This window comes from Micromys minutus, assembly GCF_963924665.1.
Source record: "Micromys minutus genome assembly, chromosome: 7".
Classification (NCBI taxonomy): domain Eukaryota; kingdom Metazoa; phylum Chordata; class Mammalia; order Rodentia; family Muridae; genus Micromys; species Micromys minutus.
In genome coordinates this window covers 44,928,066-44,947,926 of record NC_137976.1, presented here as the reverse complement: position 1 = coordinate 44,947,926, position 19,861 = coordinate 44,928,066, and the positions used below count along the sequence as shown (strand labels likewise).

Sequence of the window (19,861 nt, the reverse complement as noted above, 5' to 3'; positions counted from 1 at the left end):
TACTCCTGTCTGTAATAGTATCTTAGACCACTGAGACCACTGTTCATTCATGTTAGTAGTCCCCATTCCTTCACCAATTCTAACTCACCACTGAGAATATACTACTTGGAATCTGAAAACTAAGAAGCCAATTGATTAACTTTGCCTGACATGTGTGTAGATGCTGTTTCTTAAGGGCAAGCTGCTTAAATGAGTATTTATTCTGTGGTCAAAACTTTGAAGTCTAATTATTAAGATGGTGAAACAAACTCCATATGGAAAGACTTTTTTTTGCATATGTGAGTCACTATGATATATTTTTATAAGCCACCTTTAAAATTTGTTCTTGGCATATAAAAGGAGTTCTCTTAAAGTGTTTCTTTTAATGAGAAACCTGTTTCTTTTTTATTGAAAATAGATTTTGTTTATCCAGTGAATTTTCATCACAATTTCTCTTCTTCCAATTTCTTCCAGATCTTTCTCACATCCCTACCACACTTTCTGTCCTTTCTTTTTTTGAGTGGGATTTTTTTAGTAAGACTCTCCCTCCATGTGCATAATTTAATGATGCTGGTTATAATGTAGGGCTGGGGGATCTGGAAGTACTAACAATGTAATTATGCTTCTTAGTATTGATTTGGAGAAAAACCACTTCAAGGTGTTCAATTTCCTTTGGTTATAAATTAGCAATGGAAAATGTCATGTTTGCTTTTTAAGTTGAGACAAAAATTAATGTAATGACCTTGTTGCACATAGAAATATGTTACAAGTAATTATTACATGTCAGAATTATTTATTCCCTCAGAATCATATATCAAATTTGAAAGAGGAACTGGAAAGTGAAAGAACCATTAGAGCCAAAGTGGAAAGAGAGAGGAGTGACCTTGCCCAAGACCTGGAAGATTTGAATGAGAGGCTGGAGGAAGCAGGGGGGACCAGCTTGGCTCAGATGGAGATAACTAGGCAACAGGAAGCAAGATTTCAGAAGCTTCGCCACGACATGGAAGAGACCACACGGCACTTTGAGGCAACTTCTGTCTCTTTGAAAAAGAGACATGCAGAGAACCTGGCTGAGCTCGAGAGCCAGGTAGAACACTTACAGCAGGTTAGGCAAGTGCTCGAACAAGACAAGAATGACCTGCAGCTTCAAGTGGATGACCTCCTGACACGTGTTGATCAGATGGCCAGAGCTAAGGTAGATACTTCTAAACTTTCCTTATAGACACCTTTACATGGAAGTTGTAGAGGAGGGGAAGGAGAGAAAAATCAGATTAACTGAAAATGATTACTAATGGATGGTGCAAGTTTTTCCTCTGCTTCACAGGCGATGCAAGTTTTCTACTGCTGGGTTATAGCCCCAGCCATCTTGGTACACCTAAATTCTGAGACAGGGTCTCATTTAGCTGCCTAGGACGGACTGTGGCTCAGAAGGCTTTGAAATATCAACTGTTCTGAAGTCATGATGGCTCCTCTGCCCAGGCAACTCTCCTAAGCATTACAAATTGGGGATTCTAAAATTTCAGCTGCAACAAAGCTCCTGCCCTTCTGTCTGAGCTTCAAAGCCCTTTCAAACACACCTTTAACTTAAGGTGGATACAGCTACATCCACATAGCTCTTGTATTGTGTCCCTATGTAGTTAATAATGTGTGGATGTCATCAAAGAGTGCCTGTTGAATTGTTCGTTTGAGCCACATATGGGATGGCAAGAGGAAAACATTGGTATGCAGGCAATGGACCGTTGGACTATCTCCAGGCAGGGAGTCCTGAAGTCCAATAAGCAGCATAGGCTTTCTCTTTGAACTTCTTAGCACTGGAGGTCTTCCTGTTCTGGACTTGTGATGAATCAACAAATATGAGGCTAATGCAATAGCTATTTTAATTGGTTCTACAATGAAATATGCTTAAATTCATGAACACAATGGTTACTGAAAGCTAGCAAATACATAAAGAAATGAAGAAGTTGCTCATATTTAGAAGCTGCTGAAAAGATCAGATAATTACTTTGAAAACTCAAATTGCAATAAAACACTTATGCTCCTTTTTTTCCCTCTCCAAGTGGGATATGTATACAGCGAATTACCTGCTCATTCACTCCATCCCTTTAACCCATCTTCATTTCCCCAGCCATTGCAGAAAGTGTTCTCTTAAGTGGATCCCCCAAAGATCCTGAATGGCCTTATTTTCAACAAATCAGCATATGTAGACTCAAGCCCACCACTTTCTCCTGCAGCCTCCTTTCTGCCAGTGGTACCCAGTCCCCCAGTCAGCCAGGCTCTGTGCCTCATCCTTGCCTCTGCTGCTCTTTGCATTCTATTTCACCCCTGCAACCAGTCAACGCTTGGTCTTCATTCTGCTTCTCTCCCCCATTCTCACGTTGGCCTCACCTTGCCCTGCACCTGGACTATTATGTTTCCCTAAGTTACTGTTTTTGATTCTAACCTTCCACCATTCCAACCCACCCTACACAATATCTATATCATCTTTTTCAAAACTATGAATTTATGGAATTATGTCTCCACTGACAAATGAACTCCACATGTCTGCTTTCAAGATAACACATGGACTGTCCTTAGGTTCTGCCTCTGTTGCCACGAATTCTAGATTTCATTAATTTGAGATGTTTTTATTTAAATATAAATGTTTGTCTTTCACCAAAGTATCCATTTTCAAATCATTCTCCCTTCCTCTGTCCCTCCCTCCCTCCGTCCCTCCCTCCCTCCTTCCCTCCCTCCCTCCCTTTTCCTTTATTTTGTTTTTATTTTGTTCTGAGACATGCTCTCATCATGTAACTCTGGCTGGCCTGAAACTCATTTGCTCACTATATAGACCACTATATTGAACTCAGAGTTCTACCTGCCTCAGCTTCCCAAGTACTTCACTTAAAGGTATGGGACACCTCACTGAGCCATCAGTTTTTCTACACTAATTTTCTTCTCTGGAATATTTTAATCCTTTTGCAGTTTTAAATTTTACTGTTCTAGAATTCTAGTCGAACTTTGGGGATCTTTCTTGAACTCTGGCATTTCAAAGTTTTTAAAACTTCCTTAAAGGAAAAGTTTCTCTAAAGCAGAAACTCACTTTGGTTATTTTATTTATTTACATTTCAAATGTTATCCCCCTTCCCACTTTCCCCTTCACAAGCCCTCTATCTCCTATTATCTCCCCCCGACTCTTTGAGGGTGCTCCCCACCCACCCACTCACTCCTTCCTCAGCAGTCTATCAAGAAACTAAGCTTTATTTTGTTCATCTTTACAGTGATTTGTACAGTCTCTGCAGTTACGGACATTAGCATCCACATATGCCTTTTGCTCAAAGTGTCACATTTAGACAGAAGAGATTGTCTTCATCTCCTAATTATATGTACACATGCACATGACCACCTTCTCTCAATGTTTTAACTAGTTTTGATAATAAATATTGATATTCTGGGGCTGGCACAATGGCTCTCTAGGTAAAGATGCTTGCTGCCAGTCCTGGTGACTTGAGTTCAGACTTTCAGCCCACATACTGGAAGAAGAGAATTGATTTCAGCAAGCTGTTCTGTGTCCTCCACATGAGCTCTGTGTGGGTACACACACACACACACACACACACACACACACACACACACACAATTTAAATTGTGTTCACTCTTAAAGTCATGAATATTATGCTGAACTTTTATCTGAGTTGTTTTCCCAAGTTGTAATGGAAGGAATGTTGTTGCTCAAAGGAACGTAAAGCATTTTCAAATTCCGATAGAGAGCTCTGGGGCAATTTAGATGTGATAGAAATTCTTACACTGTTTGGAATTCCCGTTGTAGGTTTTTTTTTTTTTTTTTTTTTTTTTTTTTTTTTTCATTTTCTGGGATATAGCCTTTTTAATCATCTTAAGGAGAATGAAAATGAACTTGCATCCCATTAGCTTCCTCTTTGCCCCAATCAAAATTTATTATTTATCTTTAGGTTTGAATTGAAGTTCTTTTGAAACTATGATTCTTTTGCAAGCTATATTTCTGCGTAGGCAACTTTTAGATACGTATCCATATGGCCTGTTGTAATTCTTGATTATAAAGTGCTTTATTAATTGAAATACCATGCTAGTTTCCAGCACTACTCATAGGAAACCAGCATGTGAAGCTGTACCTAAAGGAAGCAGTGCTATTTGTCTTCCCAGGTGGGCTGATAACTTGCAAGTATGTACAGCTCAGCAATGCGTCATCACATGAATGTCGCCTAAAATACTACCACCCCGAGGCTCATTTTCTTGCTTTTTCAGTGAGATATCTTATGTATATCTATCATCCCTCACTCCTTTAAGACAGATATATAACATAGTATACCTCAAGGAATGACCAGAAGTGCATCTCACAATTCTCTATGCTCTTCTTAAAAGTGTAGTATCTTTTATACTCAGTAATACCTTGTTTCTCACAAATCAGCACATATAAACCCTAATACACCACTTCCTCCTAAAGCAGATGTTTCCTTTGGCACTTATATCCTTGGCACCTGCTTCTTTCCTGGTCCCTTATTTGATTAGACTCATTTCAAATTGGAGACTTGAAATAGGTATAGTTTATATAGTAAAGCCTTTATCTGGTCGTCTAAGTGACCCAGGCTTTGGACAACATGTGTAAATTAATACATCTAGTGATTTAATCTTTAACATGTCCTTTATGATCACTCCTTCATATGATAGATATCTAAGGATTTAATGTTTTATGTTTTCTTTCTAATTACATCTGCACAGGCAATTTTGGTTAAAATTCCAAATCTGACACTTACTGTCTTTCTGAATGTTGGCAGGATATTAAGCCTCTGGGATACTTTTTTTTTCATAAAATGAATCTGTCTTCAACTTCTAAGAGATATTGTGAGGAAAGAAACAGTGTACAAACTGTAATTATCAAAATCACTTTTATATATGTGAGAAAAATATGTGCCACATAAGAATATGTATATTAAAATTAAAATTAAAATATACCTTAAGAATTAAAATATACATTTTGCAATAGCAGGTGACACCTAAATGGTTACATTAATCATGGTTCCATCTTCTTTCATTGTTTGTGGTGTGTGGACATTAAACACATCTGGCATTTAACATTAATGCTATGGCCACCATTATGCTGATAGTATTGTATGAGAACTTGGTTATTGATTCTCTACTAGGCTTGACTTCCCAACTACTAACAAATCTGTGTGCACTGTAAAGTATCTGTAAGCTGAAACTTCACGGTGTTCTCTGTCAGCTTCCCAATAGGCATGTGCTGGAATTCTTCTTCTTCTTCTTCTTCTTCTTCTTCTTCTTCTTCTTCTTCTTCTTCTTCTTCTTCTTCTTCTTCTTCTTCTTCTTCTTCTTCTTCTTCTTCTTCTTCTTCTTCTCCTCCTCCTCCTCCTCCTCCTCCTCCTCCTTCTCCCCCCTCCTCCTCTTTCTCCTCCTCCCTCTTCTTCTCCTCCTTCTCCCCCTCCTTCTTTTTCTCTTCTTATTCATCTCCTCCTCTTTCATTGCTTTGCTAATCTGGGGATGATATTCGATCCAAGTAATAAAACCAACACTTGGGTTGTATCTTATAAGGAAAGTTGAAGTATGACTGGAAGGTATATACCAGTCAACACTTACTAAGCTCTACAACACTTCTAATGTTGTAGGCACTTATTAAGTACCTATTTTATCCTAGGTATTCATCTGAATATGTAAGAAGGTACAGGTTAATAACTGGTTATGGGAAGCTTTGGCTACTCCCTAGCATAAGCAATCTCCAATACAACAGAAGCATGTCAGCGGGTTTTGTTGGCTCAGAAGTTTCCTACTGGGGTTGCCTGGGGATGCCTCAAAATTTTCCTGATATTAACCACTAGTATTTCATAACAACCAAGCTCAAATTGCAGCTACCAAGTTTACCACCATCTTCTATCATTTTCTTGGGCCTCAGCATTTCCTCAAATGCTAGAGCACATCATCTCTCATCTCATTTGATTTCTACAGTCTTCTCTCTTTAGAGGGATAATGCATTTATGTGATTATTACAGAAAATAAAATTTAACATATAATCAAAAGAGGCTATTGAAGTGTCAACTTTTACTGTAGCTATTTTTACTATTACTGTTATCACTAGGGAATGCAGAAGGGTTTCACAAAACAAAATGAAACAACACAAAACAACAACAACAACAAAACCCCACAATTTAAAATCTATATAACTACAGAGCACACCAACATAATTTACCATTTCTATTTATATAAATCATGAGAGTGCAAGATACAATTACTTTTTAGGTGGTAACCCCACTTCATTCTTACATTTACTCCTATCTGGTGACCTTGAGTATCAAAATGACTCAAGTGTGACAAGTACCTAGTGAGTGGACTTGATTAGACTTGTTACTTATATCAGGGAGAAGTAGAAATGTTGATGTATTATTTTTACTGAGCATGAAAAGCCAATTCAGAAAAGTTAGAGTTTGAAACTCTAGTCAGCAGGATTGTCTTTAACTTCAGCTCTCTTGATTACAGGTTACAGGTATTTATGCAGATATACTGAGCTATTGGAGCTCAGATGGTCCAGTTTCTCCTCTTACCGCTGCTCACCCTTCTTGATTTTCTTCTATGTGTTTACCCTCCCTATTCATCTTTTTTCGACTCTTCTTTTCTAATAATTTAAGCTTTATTCTAGGAAACCAAGAATCTAAGAATGATCAGAACATTTATCCCCAAGAAACACAGATTATTAGAAGAGAAAAATGAATATTTAATACAGTACTGTTATATGATTATATCTGACACTACATTGGAATGTGACATGCTGCCTTTTCTAAAAGACTGTAGAATTCTAGAGGGGTTTTTATCAAGATGATTAACTTAAAGTTACATTTTCCCAATGCAGGCAGTGGTCTTTACTGTAGAAGCACAAGTCATACAGGTCCTGGAGAAAGCATGGCCATCCTTCCTATGTAGCTAATTTATTGTGGATCTTCTACTCCAAGACAGACCTTTCTTTTGCAATTCACAGGCAAATGCTGAGAAACTCTGTGGTCTGCATGAGAGGCGCCTGAATGAAGCAAATGCAAAACTGGATGAGGTGACTCAGTTAGCAAATGATCTGATAACACAGAAGACAAAGCTACAGAGCAAGAGTGGTGAGTGGGTGTGTTGCTACCTCCCCTGGGAGCAATTCTCCAACCTGAGAGTCTCAGACTTACAGCTGAATGTCAGTTCCCTTCTGTGTCTGGGGACATTCATTGTCCTGGTTTTGCTAGTGTGTGGACTTTCCGGAGGTCTCTAAATGTAAACAGTATTTGTGTAAGAGTCCCTGTGATGGTCCTGAAAGTAATGGCAATCAGTTCGAAGGACTATAATTAATTTATCTTGTGAAATTTTTCCCTAGGTGAGTTCTTTAAGAGACTGGAAGAAAAGGAAGCCCTGATAAGCCAACTTTCCAGAGAAAAGAGCAACTTTACTCGGCAAGTTGAAGAACTAAAGGCGCAGCTGGAGGAGGAGAGTAGGGTAATGTGGAAATCATTTCTTCCCAGTGACGTGGTGTATGTTTAAACAACCAAACACAGTGAATCAAAAGTAGTGCTCGGCTAGGGAGGACTCAGTGTTTTCTCTTAGCATGGAGAAAGGAGAAGGACTCAGGACATAGTGGGGAAGTGGCATATTGGTCCTTGTTTGTGTCAGGAAGACCTCTGGTAACTGAAAGGTTTTCCATATTTTCAAAATTACTTTTGTAGTTTGTCAGATTTGGGACAAGAAAGATGTGTGCTTCTACCATGGGTGACTGAAAGATACCACCAGGAAACCTTTGGGAGGTGTCTGTGCAGGCACACCAGTGATGAGTTTCACTCGCTCACAAAAAGCTGCACCATTGAATGTTCTACCATGCTGATAGTGATACACCCCAAACTCCCTACCCTAAGACAAATTTCTATGTTCTTTATAACCTTAAGAAATAGAGGAACATTGTGAGGCGATCACAGGGTCGTGACCCCAGTCAGTCTGCTAAGCCTCAGGAGCTCATGGACCTTTACCATTCTCTATAGCATAATGTTAATAGGCCCAGTCTCTAGAGGGTCTCCTGAAAATGATTATAGCTGCTCTCCTTTAAGATGGCAGCAGTCATCTCCTATGTAGACAAAACAGCTGCACACCAGTGTATGTGTGCTTTCATAATGGTACCACCGTCCTTCTATAATGGCACATATTGTTCTTTCATAACGATACAATTGTCCTTAACTGTGTGGAGTTTCATTTCTTTTCCAGCTTCTGTGCTTCCGAAAAAACCAGTCTCACCCACAACAGTGTGTCCTCTCCCTCTTTCCTTACCCTGGATTGTCTTTCTTTCTCTTGCACTATTGAAGGATTCTTTCCTCAGAACTTGATTATACCATTCCATTTCCTCCTGGCTTATAGATTTTCTGCTAAGAGTCGGCTGTTAGTCTAGTTGGAGCTCCCATACATGGGAATCAGTACTGTTTATCTAGTTTTTTAATTCTCTGTTTGACTTGGATTTCTGATTAATATAGTATGCTATGATGGTGAAGACTTTTATTGGTCAAAACTCCTCAGAATCTTTCAGAAATCTTAGAACCTGGTGCCTGTTGTCTTTATCTTTCCCAAGACTAGAGAGATGCTGCAGAGAAACTCATACCTCCACCCCTTCAACCCAGATGCTCATAAAATTCTTATAATCTGGATAATTGTATATGATGATATCTTGTAAATCTCTAGTTTCCTTCATCCTTCTGTCCCCATTCTCTCAATGTCATTTGGTGTTGCTGCTCCTCATTCACCATAGGGATATGTGGCAGAGGATTCCATTCACTCCTCCGTTCATTCCCAGACAGGCCCTTGCTTAAGATGGTGCTTTCAACTTTTCTAAAAGGACCCATGGGAACTGATGGAAGCCTTAGTCTCTTCAGGACCTTATCTTCTGGGGATAATGCCATTTTGTTAGACAGACAGCCATGGGAGTGATAGAAATGTCCATTAACTTCAGCTCTGTTGTCCAACAAATATAGAAAATATGATGACACTATATTTATCTAAAGATAAATATAAAGATTTTAGTTTTCTGATGAATAGAATGACAGGGATAGAGTAAATCTTTCTGGCTTGAACAAAATCTGACTGATATATTGTTTTTTTATTGGGTATTTTCTTTATTTACATTTCAAATGATATCCTCTTTTTTGTTTCTTCTCTGGAATCCTCCTATCTCATCCCCCTCCCACACCACCCCAGCTCTGTCTCTGTGAGGGTGCTCCCCCAACTACCCACCCACTCCTCTCTCCCTCCTCCCTGCCTTGACATTCCTCTACCCAGAGCATCTAGCCTTCACAGGATCAAGGGTCTTTCCTTCCATTGATGCCCTATAAGGCCATCCTCTGCTACATATGAGGCTGAAACCATGGTTTGCTCCATGTGTACACTTTGGTTGGTGGTTCAGTCCCTGGGAGCTCTGGGAGGTCTGGTTGGTTGATATTGTTGTTCTTCCTATGGGTTGTAAACTCCTTCAGCTCTTTCAGTTTTTTCTCTAACTCCTCCATTGGGGACCTCATCTAACTCCAATAGTTGGCTGTGAGCATCCTCTTCACTATTTGCCAGACTCTGGCAGAACCTCTCAGCAGACAGCTATATCAGGCTCCTGTCAGCATGCACTTCTTGGTATCTGCAATATTGTCTGGGTTTGGTGACTGTTTATGGGATGCATCCCCAGGTGGGGCAGTCTCTGGATGACCTTTCCTTCAGACTCTGTTCCACAATTTTTTTTCCATATTTTCTCCTGTGAGTATTTTGTTCTCTGTTCTAAGAAGGACTGAAATATCCACACTTTGGTGTTCCTTCTTCTTGAGCTTCATGTAGTCTGTGAATTATATCTTGGGTATTCCAAGCTTTTGGGCTAATATCTACTTATCAGTGAGTGCATACCATGTGTGTTCCTCAAGCTGAATTACAAATCACTGATGATAAAACCTGTATATTAGTGGTACAGAGACAGGCAAGTAGATCAATGGAATAGACCTGAAGACCCAGAAATGAACCCACATGCCTATGGCCACTTGACTTTTGACAAAGAAGCTAAAACCATCCAGCAGAAAAAAAGACAGCATTTTCAAGAAATGGTGCTGGCTCTACTAGTAGTCAGCATGTAGAAGAATTCAAGTTGATCCATTCTTATTACCTTGTACAATGATCAAGTTCAAGTATATCAAGAACCTTCACATAAGGCCAGATACACTGAAACTAATAAAAGAAAAAATGGGGAAGAACCTCAATGTCTTGTTAAATATAAATTTGGTACCTAAATGTCAATGAATAGTACTTTAGTGTTTCCCACTAAATACTAAGCCTCTCTTCTACTGACATTCTACAGTCAGACACCCATTTCTTTAAATATAAATTTCTTTCCTTTCTTAGTGACAGGTTAGATTCTATGTTCTTTTTTCAACATTTTCCAAAGTCTTTCCTTATATTACCTGACTGGGTTTAAGTTCAACTTGAATTTTATAGATGGTGTTAGCTTTACTTGAAATAGTATGCCTCTCCTAAACATTGTGCTGCTACTGTTAAAAATGTATGTTTTTTTACAGTCTCAGAGTGCCCTGGCCCATGCCTTGCAGTCAGCCAAGCATGACTATGACCTTCTACGAGATCAGTATGAAGAAGAACAAGAAGTGAAGGCTGAGCTGCACCGGGCTCTATCCAAAGGCAACAAGGAAACTGTGCAATGGAGAACAAAGTGTGAACACGATGCTGTGCAGAGAACAGAAGACTTGGAGGAAGCCAAGTGAGTAGGTTCAGGCTATGTTCAACCAGGAAGTGCTCACGTACAGGGCAGTGTCTCCTCGTGATGCCTGTTAGCAAATCCTTCATGAGTTTTTTAAATAAGTCCAAGAAAAAGCTGAAACAGTTACATCTGTCAAGGAGCATATAATAGGGAAAAGCTAACATACTATAATACAGGTTATTGAGACTATAAAAGGGTCATAGAGAAATAGGGCATAATAAGATATTTCTAGAAGATTAGGACTTTAAGTTATGCTTCAAAAATTGGGCCAGTAGAACGTGTTGCTGGGGACCAGCTCCAGCAGAGCACAGTGTGGATGTAGCAGGCAACTCAAAAAAGATTGTTCCAGACAGCCTTGTGAATCTTTGCTGAGCTTTTGAGAATGCACCGTCTGAGTCTGTATTAGAGAGACAAATCACAGAAGCTGAAGCTGTTTTCCCAGGGCCACAGGGTTCATTTATATTTCTCACAGCAGTAATTACAACACTTCAAATTTGCATTTCAAAGAATTTCTAATACATAGCTATTCAAGGAGAGTGAAACAAAACATTTTCTAAATGGTTATAGACTAAAGTTCAATGTTGCCATATTCTGTGCCAGCTACACAAATTTCAGCTGAGCCAGGGAGGGGAGGCTTTAATCCCTCCCCCCAGTCAAAGCTTTGTGATTTCAGGTGCTAAACTCTTTGAAGTCTGAGAAAAAGTTAACACATTACATTTGATTTTAATAAGCAAAGCAAAAACTCAATGAGATAAATTATAACCTATTTTAAGCCTTTTATTTCTCATTTCTAGTTCTTGTACATGTCTCTCTATATGCTCTTTAGTCTCATTCCACCATTGTATGTGAAGAGAGTGCTTTAGGGTTCTTTATACATTTGTTTCACTAAGGGTGGTTTTTTTTTCAGCTGTTTTGCAATTCTGTGGGGGCAGGCAGCCCTGTATATCCAGCCTTTCTATGAAGCTAGAAATTTATACAAGCCATGTCCCTTTATTTTTGTACCAAATCTTAGCACTGCAAAGCTACTATCCTTCTTATTGTAATATTCTCCAGTAAGATACAGTAAGACTTCTCATGATTAATCTAGCTTCCCTGATACTTGGTTTCCTAAAATTTTCTGCATATTATCTATTTCTATAAACTTACTCAGGCTGACATTATCACTACAGAATATTCAGGAAACGCTCCCAAATTTATTTGTGAGTTTACACATCCACAATCTTGGCCTCTGTTCCAGCCTGCAGGGGTGGGGGGAGGGGAAGGTAATGACTTCCTGCTTCATGGTTTTATTAATTGAGTTTAGTTTTGATCTAGGTATTATTTCCTGTTCTATTTCTCTCTTCCAGGCTGTCTCAGACCACTCATAGTTTTATTTAAAAAGGACAAAAGTAAGGCCAACAAGAACCACTAGAAACAGTTGTACAAATGATTTTATCCAAAAATTCCATAGGCCAAAGTTGTACAAATGATTTTATCCAAAAACTCCTTTCTGCTGAGGGCCATAACTTTGTCATGCAGTCTCATTTACATGTAGATGAATGATTTTGCCACCTTGTAATCATACACTTTGTTTGGCATGACAAATAATTAAATTCATATATGTATAAGTATCCATCATTTGGGGCACTGGGTCTTTGGTATCAGACTTGGATACTATGAAGCACTCATGGAGATGGGATAACTGAAGACATTTTAACTTTTATTATCACAATTATTGTTTGTCTTATGGGTCAAAGGCCCCCTTTAAAGGATTCATCCTTGGAACACTCCTAAGGTTCAACTGTCAGGTTTATAGTTAATGACACACAATAGTTTTGAAAGCTATTCTTAAAATCTTTAGGAGTTGGGAGACAAGCTAGTCCAAAATCCAGCACCAAAGAATGCTTATTGGCTTATGTATTGAGTAACTACATGAGTTTGAGAGAAATCATAAAACTAGCTCTCCCGCTTACAACCATTAAAGGTTTACTTTAAAGAATATGATTTGATAGCTTGGTGAAGATCCAAGAATGATCAATACAATTTTTTTTTAACCAGAAATAATGTTCAGTTCCTCACCTGAATTGTGAGTACAGTTACAGAATATCTATTAAGCTGTCTCCCAGAAGAGAACCAAATAATCCACCTCTATCAACTCAAGAAGGGCTTAGGAATTACAGATACTACAAATGCCGTCAGTAGGTGTTTACAAAACCCTGGACCCCAGAAAAGTGGAGAGTTGACCAGAAAGACCTCTTTGTACCCAAATCTTCCAAACAAGCTATTTTTATTTTCTTGTTAGTGACTAAAGGAAGATTCCAGTTGGAAGTTTTTACTCATAATCATAGCTGATAACTGATTTTTGGGGTGTTAGATAGAAAGGAAGGATGATAGATAATGAGTTTGATCACATGTATTTGTTGAAATTAGTTTTATAGTAGGTGATGGATAAAGGAAAATATACTGGGTAACATGATAATATTTGAGTGGTTTTGTTTGTACATTATTTGAATGTTATATAAATATGCTTTTTTGTTGTATCATACTTTTTGATCTAATCACCCCAGGAAGGCTAGAGAAGGGAAAAGTCCTGAGATTCTTGGTTAGACAGTATAAAATCCTTTCCCCTGAGTCCATTTTCTGGTTCTTCTTTGAGAAATACATTTTTAGTTTCTTATTCTTTCATACCTCTTTTTATACAGTAGACAATGAGTAAACACATAGCATTGAAAAGTTTTAGCACGAAACAGTAATAGTTGCTATTAAATATACAGCAAATTATCAAAATGAATGTGATCAGTGTGTCCCATTTGTTCTGGAATTTCTCAGACATATATTAAATGACTCCAGCATTACTAAAAACTCAGTCCTGAGAAATACAGCACAGTTAGTCACAAAACCAGAGCAATTTTCTTGTACCAATCACCATAGGCATAATTAAAATATATTTGGTGATTTTAGCAACCTACTCTTTTAGCTGGTGTGAGACATTATGAAGCCAGTGAACAAGAAAGGAATAGAGTTCATAGCCTTCCAGATAGCAAGCACAGGGTCTATTTTAGGACCCCCTCCCCCACAGGAAGTCATATAATTCTGCTTGGGGCTAGTTGTGTGGTACTTCTGAATTACTGAAGTTCTTTCTCATATAGTCACAGTGGTACCTACAGTTTGTTTTATGAAAGAAAATCTACTCATTTTAATGAAAGAATCTAATGGTGTGGGTGCATTTCTGCAGGGCACAGGGGCAAGAAAACAGAGTCCATGCATTAGAATTCCTAAGAGTTCTGTACCTCATGAACGGGGAGACAAGGCTGAGCACATCACTCCAACCTACGAGGTGCAGGGGTAGGGGTGGGGGCTAAAACAGTGAGCCCTACTAAAGGAGCACTGTGGTCGGTGGATCTGGGAGGAATGCAAATTTGGGGGTTTGAGATGCTGAGAAAATCACAGAGAAGGGGGAATTGTAAGAACTGGAAAGCAAGTGATAACAGAAAGAGGTTGGGCAGGACAGCGCCCAACAGAGTTCTCAGGAAGATACATCCAGGGAACGCTTTAGGGACTCTGACAACATGCAGAAGTATTTGTAAGAAGCTTGCTGTTGGTAAGATGTTCAAAACAAACTTGTTTTTCCTATTATGAAATATTAGTAAATATTTTACTAGCTATGAAAGTGTTGGAATAGCAAATATTCTATTAATAGGAGTTCAAAGAGAGCCCGAATTTCAGATCCAGGCTGGTGTGGGTGGGGGGAGGGGGTAAGTAACATCCATGTGGACACAGAAGCCAGAGGCTGGACGTCAATAGGAAGCTGGTTTGTGGACCAGATGCTTTGATGCTTGAGCTACCCACACAGAACGCCCTGTGCTGGTCTCAGTCACCAAACCTTTTGGCTCTCTCCTCAGGAAGAAGCTGGCGATTCGATTGCAGGAGGCTGAGGAAGCCATGGAGGTGTCCAATGCCAGGAATGCCTCCCTGGAGAGGGACAGACACAGACTCCAGCTGGAGCTGGGGGATGCCCTTTCTGACCTGGGGAAGGCTCGCTCTGTGGCAGCAGCATTGGGGCAGAAACAGCAGCACTCTGACAAGGCTCTGGCTGCCTGGAAGCAGAAGCAGGAGGAAGCCCAGGAGGTGCTGCAGGCCTCTCAGGAGGAGTCCCGGGCCCTCAGTTCTGAGGTCCTCAGGCTCAGGCAAGCCTGTGAGGAGAGCACCGAGGCCCAGGAGACCCTGAAGAGGCAGAATCAGGACCTTCAGGGTACTTGCCAGCTGAGTTCTCAGCCAAAGCAAGATAGGGTTTGGGAAGAATCTGGCTTCAGGGCAAAGCTGTCTTCCTGGGGTGGAGAGCCTTGACGTTTTCTTGTTCTCATCCATGTTTGACTTCCAAAGTTTTAATACTTCATTCTGAAAAAAACATAGTACAGATGTTATTTGTATTGAATTAATTTTAAAGGTAATATTAGGGCCATACCTTTGATCTAATTTCTTACTATAAAGAAACCACTCTCAGGAATATCTTCATTTCCGTAGCCTTACTGAGATTTTCCAGATACATATTCATAGAAACAAACTGCCCAAATTATACATTTTCTGTACAATTTATCTTTCACTTATCATTATATTTTGAATATATTAAATTTTTCATAACCCATGCTATATGTTGGGTTCCTCTATATCCATTTTATTCATAGTTCAACTGTGAGATTAGTCTTCATTTTAATGTTCTCATCTGCAAAATACAAGGTTAGATTACTTTTCTGAATTTACAGTTCATAAGTTATAGATCTGGGATTTGAGCCCAGCCATCTGGGCTCCTGTCTGTGCATACTTTACAGAGCTGTGCTACTGGCCTATGCACCTTGTGCTTCTTAGCATGCCAAGCCTGGGAGACGTGCTACATTGTTAAAAAAAGAAACGGCATAATACTTCATAATAAGTATAACTCACACCTAGTTAACTAAATCTCATTAATTTTAAACCTGATTTACACAATTCTGAATAATTGTATGCTATATATTCCTACACATGTATTTATGCATATTTAAAATAGTTCAATAGGATGGATATCTAGAAGTGAAATTGATTAGTTGAGGAAATAGACTTAAACTTTCTGGTATACTGCCAAAGATCAACTCAAAGCTACTGCCGAGTTATTTCAAAGCCTACAGTGATATGCATGAAAATCCTGCAGTGCCCTGGATGCAAATCCATTACTCTTGGAGGCATGAGTAAGAGCCTATTGGTGGCCTTGTGCAGTTCACCGTCAACTCACTGGGTAGTGCTGGATCAGTGGCGACAGAACTCAGCTTTGTTCCACCTGGGAACAGAGAGCAACGCCTACCATAGAGCTCCCGATTCAGTGGATATGAAGTATAGCTCACAGATTTTCATTTTGAATAAGCTCTAAGTCGAGGCCAGTGGATTCCATGTGTGGCCTGGGATGGGGTTTACATACTTTTGGGCTTTCATTTTAAAGCTCTGAAGATGATCATACTGTTTAGTCAGAGTTGAGAAGAACCTGCATTGAGTTTTATTTTTCTCAGCAGAAAAGGATTATAATTCATATGATCTTCCATCTATTTTTTGCAAGAATCCTGGAATCCTTTGAATCATTATTCCGTAATAATTTCAAGCACATATGTAATATATTTTAATCATATACATCCATCATTATCCCTTTTTTTTCTCTTTCTTCTTCTGTTGAAGCCTCTTTTATTCTGCAACAAGTTTGCCTCTTACATTCCTGCCTTTGCTGTAGTTGCTGCTAATAGGCTGAGTTTAATTAGTGCAGTTCCCATGAGCATAGAGTGGACATTTACTGAACCATGGGCTTTATGGATCTATCTCCAAGGAAAATGACTCGTCATTGCCTAGTAGCTGTTAACTACCTATAGATGGCCAGGACAAGTAGGGGCCTTATCATCCATGATGTACATGTAGTCTGGTGCGTGTCTTGTGGAGTGTATGTGCAGCTGATGCTGATGTGATTCCATCAGTGTGACATCTATGTATGTTCAAGAGAAAGGATTCACAACACTCTGCCCATCCTCAGGTTTTTATATCCTTTCTGCATCCTCTTCCGCCATGTTCCCTGAGACTTGAAGGTAACAATACAGGTATCTAGTGCAGGGTAGCAGGCTCAACAATCACTTACTTTCATCTCTGTATAAAGTGCTGCCTGCTGCAAAGAGAAGCATATCTGACCAAGGCTTGCAAGCAGCACTACTTTGTGAGTTTAAACATCAGTATCAATAAGGCAACTTGACAGTAAGTCCTTTAGCAAAGCAGAAGGGTTAGCTTCCTCCCTGGGGCCTGTGATTGCCCCAGCAATAGACTTTTGACCATGATTATAGGATCCAGTATGAACTTCCTATTGTAGAGTGAGCCTGAAATCAAATCAACAGATGTTAGGTTAACCACATAACAGTCATACCTCTGTTGTGCCAGTGAGTGTATTTTGCCTGGAAGTTCAGTATTGGGTCATGCAAACTTCACAGTGAGAGCACTGTTAATTACGCCCACCCCCAGAAGCTTATATAGCACCCCCAGGAACCTTCTAGCCCATTTCCAGCTTGCTTCTATGTTTTCTGCAATGACTGTGTATAATTCCTCCAGAAATAGGATTTTATAGTTCAGTTATGGTAGTTAGCCAAGGTGTATGTCAATTGCCTGCGTTTTAAGGGGGCTTTCGGGCCTCTCTAACAACATCTTATAGAGATATATATCACACCTGGCACTGAGACTGACCTATTTTATCTTAGGCCAGGAGTTCTCTCCTGGGCTTGGTAAATCCCCAAGTTTCTTAGCTATACAGCATAACATTTAGTTCCTAGAGCCTCCCTCCATGTGAAGTGTCAGACCCAACCACAAGATAGTGTCAGGTAGTGGAGGTTCCTCACTGCTTGACCTAGTCACAGGCTTGCATTCATGAAAGTCTAACCAGAACTGGCATGTGCCTGAGTGACAGCCATTGTCTTCCCAGAGCATCCTCTACTTTCCTGACTGTTGTAGATAACTTGACCTATGCTTAAGCACCCTGTTTCAGTGTTGAGTGGTGGCTGGTACAATGGCAGCCAGTGGTGTCCTCATTAAAACGTGCCCACTAAAGTGCAGGGATGCCTGTATTCATGTGTGTGTGTGTGTGTGTGTGTGTGTGTGTGTGAGAGAGAGAGAGAGAGAGAGAGAGAGAGAGAGAGAGAGAGAGAGAGAGAGACAGAGAGAGAGACAGAGAGAGAGACAGAGAGAGACAGAGAGACAGAGACAGAGGGACAGAGAGATAAAGAGACAGATAGAGAGAGACAGACAGACAGACAGACAGAGAGAGAGAGAGAGAGAGAGAGAGAGAGAGAGAGAGAGAGAGAGAGAGAAGGTGTTGGATCTCCAGGTGGACTCAGCCATGACCCAGCAAGAAGAACTGCTGTCTGAAATTACACAGGCTTTCCACTGCACGAGAACCCATGAAGCAGTCTGCTCACTGTTGAGGTCAACTTTTGGCATATGACAAAAGAGTGCACCAAAGAAGGGTGTCTCTTTTCCTTAATCCCAAATAAGGTTGTCTGTAGATGAGAGGCAGCTTTCCCAGGGAGTTGCCAAGAGCTACATAGTCCCAGTAAAAAGGAATTGCGTGTGAGAGCCGTTTCTGCTAACGTACCTGATCTTCTTATTTTCAGAACAGATTTGTAGTCTCACTAACCAGGTGAGAGAAGGGATCAAGAAATTGACCGAAGTGGAAAAAGCTAAGAAATTAATCGAGCAAGAGAAGACTGAAGTCCAAGTGAGGCTGGAAGAAACAGAGGTAGATTGCTAGGGAGGGTAAAGCTCTCACAGGGTAAAGCAGATTCGCCATTATTAGAAACAGCCACCACAGCGTGGCACTTACTCGGAGGTGGGGAATTATCAGTATGTGCTGTGAACCAAGCCACATGCTTTAATCAACCGACAGACCCCCTGTCTCCATTTTGCAAAGGAAACAAACAGGCTTAGAGAGCAAGATAGTCACCCGTAAATGCAAGTTCTTCAGCCAGAGAACCAACAAACATGATGTGTTGATTTATTTTATCCCCAACCCACACCCTCATAGACACGAACATCTAGGAGCTTGTTAGACCTTCAGAATATCTTCCCTGGCCCCAACTTTATTGAATCAAAATCTGCATTTAGCTGGATCTCTTGGGGTTTCTTGGGACATTAACCTGGAGACACATTTGCTGGCAGACTGTTGACCCTTAGGATACACGGTAAATGTTTATCCAAAGTTGGAAGCTCAAATGCATTTCTGTGTATGCCTTTGTGAAACAGTCTGTCGAATGTGCCCTTTTCCCTCAAAAAATCTGTTGGTGAGATGAGATTTCATGTGAAATTCTTAGACATCTCAGCCTTGTAAGGTCATCTGTGTGCAGAGTCCTTGACAGGGATGTTTTCTGCCTTCTGGAAACATCTTAAGCTTTATTCCTAGATGTGGACTAGGTGATTGACAGATCCTCTGAGAAGATCCGATGCTAACGAAGATGATGTGTCCTGAAAAGGAAGTCACCCTCCCAGAGTCACTAGTTGGTCGATGAGTCATGAGCTCTAGAGACTCTCTGCTCTCAACTGTATTTCATCTTGAAGCAGCCCCTGAATGTCTATCTGGACATATCAAAATACATGTACCTTTCCCATGGAGGAAATGAGTTTTGAAAGATGTGGTAGCCTGCTTTAGATGGGGTCTCTGGGGAGTATGGTAATAGGAAATCATGCTTTGACAACTTCTCTCTCCAAGCACTTACTGTTAGAGCTGTCCCACTGTCTCACCTCTAAAAGAACCTGGCAAGGCAGACACCACACCTCTGTGTTCCCTTTGAAGTAAAGTGCTCTCAACTCAGTCACTGCTCCTTTATGCAAAAACATTTCCGGAGGATTTCTTCATTTTATTGACAACCCCTTCCGCTGGCAGTGATACCCCTTGGGAAGGCTGCTTTGTACAAAGTTGAGAGCTTTGTTTACTTGTCTTTGTGTCTCTGGCTACCCTAGCTGAGTACTTTCTAAAGCCACAATGTTAAATAAAAAGTAACTTTCATCATATATTTAAACATCATATTAATAAACTATGACTTGGGGACAGTTTTAGTTTTGTGTACTATATTGGGATAGTTG

General features: G+C 40.0%; 1 protein-coding gene across 1 annotated transcript in view; it reads left to right on the top strand.

The window, feature by feature from the left end:
* The window catches only part of MYH15 (myosin heavy chain 15), a gene marked incomplete at both ends in the record, with an annotated part of 153,367 nt that overhangs the window by 100,496 nt on the left and 33,010 nt on the right, over window positions 1–19,861 (top strand). Inside the window, 6 exons of the mRNA XM_080919488.1 lie at window positions 785–1,174; window positions 6,977–7,103; window positions 7,352–7,470; window positions 10,557–10,753; window positions 14,635–14,984; window positions 18,397–18,521. Of these exons, the coding sequence (XP_080775614.1) occupies window positions 785–1,174; window positions 6,977–7,103; window positions 7,352–7,470; window positions 10,557–10,753; window positions 14,635–14,984; window positions 18,397–18,521 (1,308 nt within the window). The remainder of the gene's footprint in view (window positions 1–784; window positions 1,175–6,976; window positions 7,104–7,351; window positions 7,471–10,556; window positions 10,754–14,634; window positions 14,985–18,396; window positions 18,522–19,861) is intronic.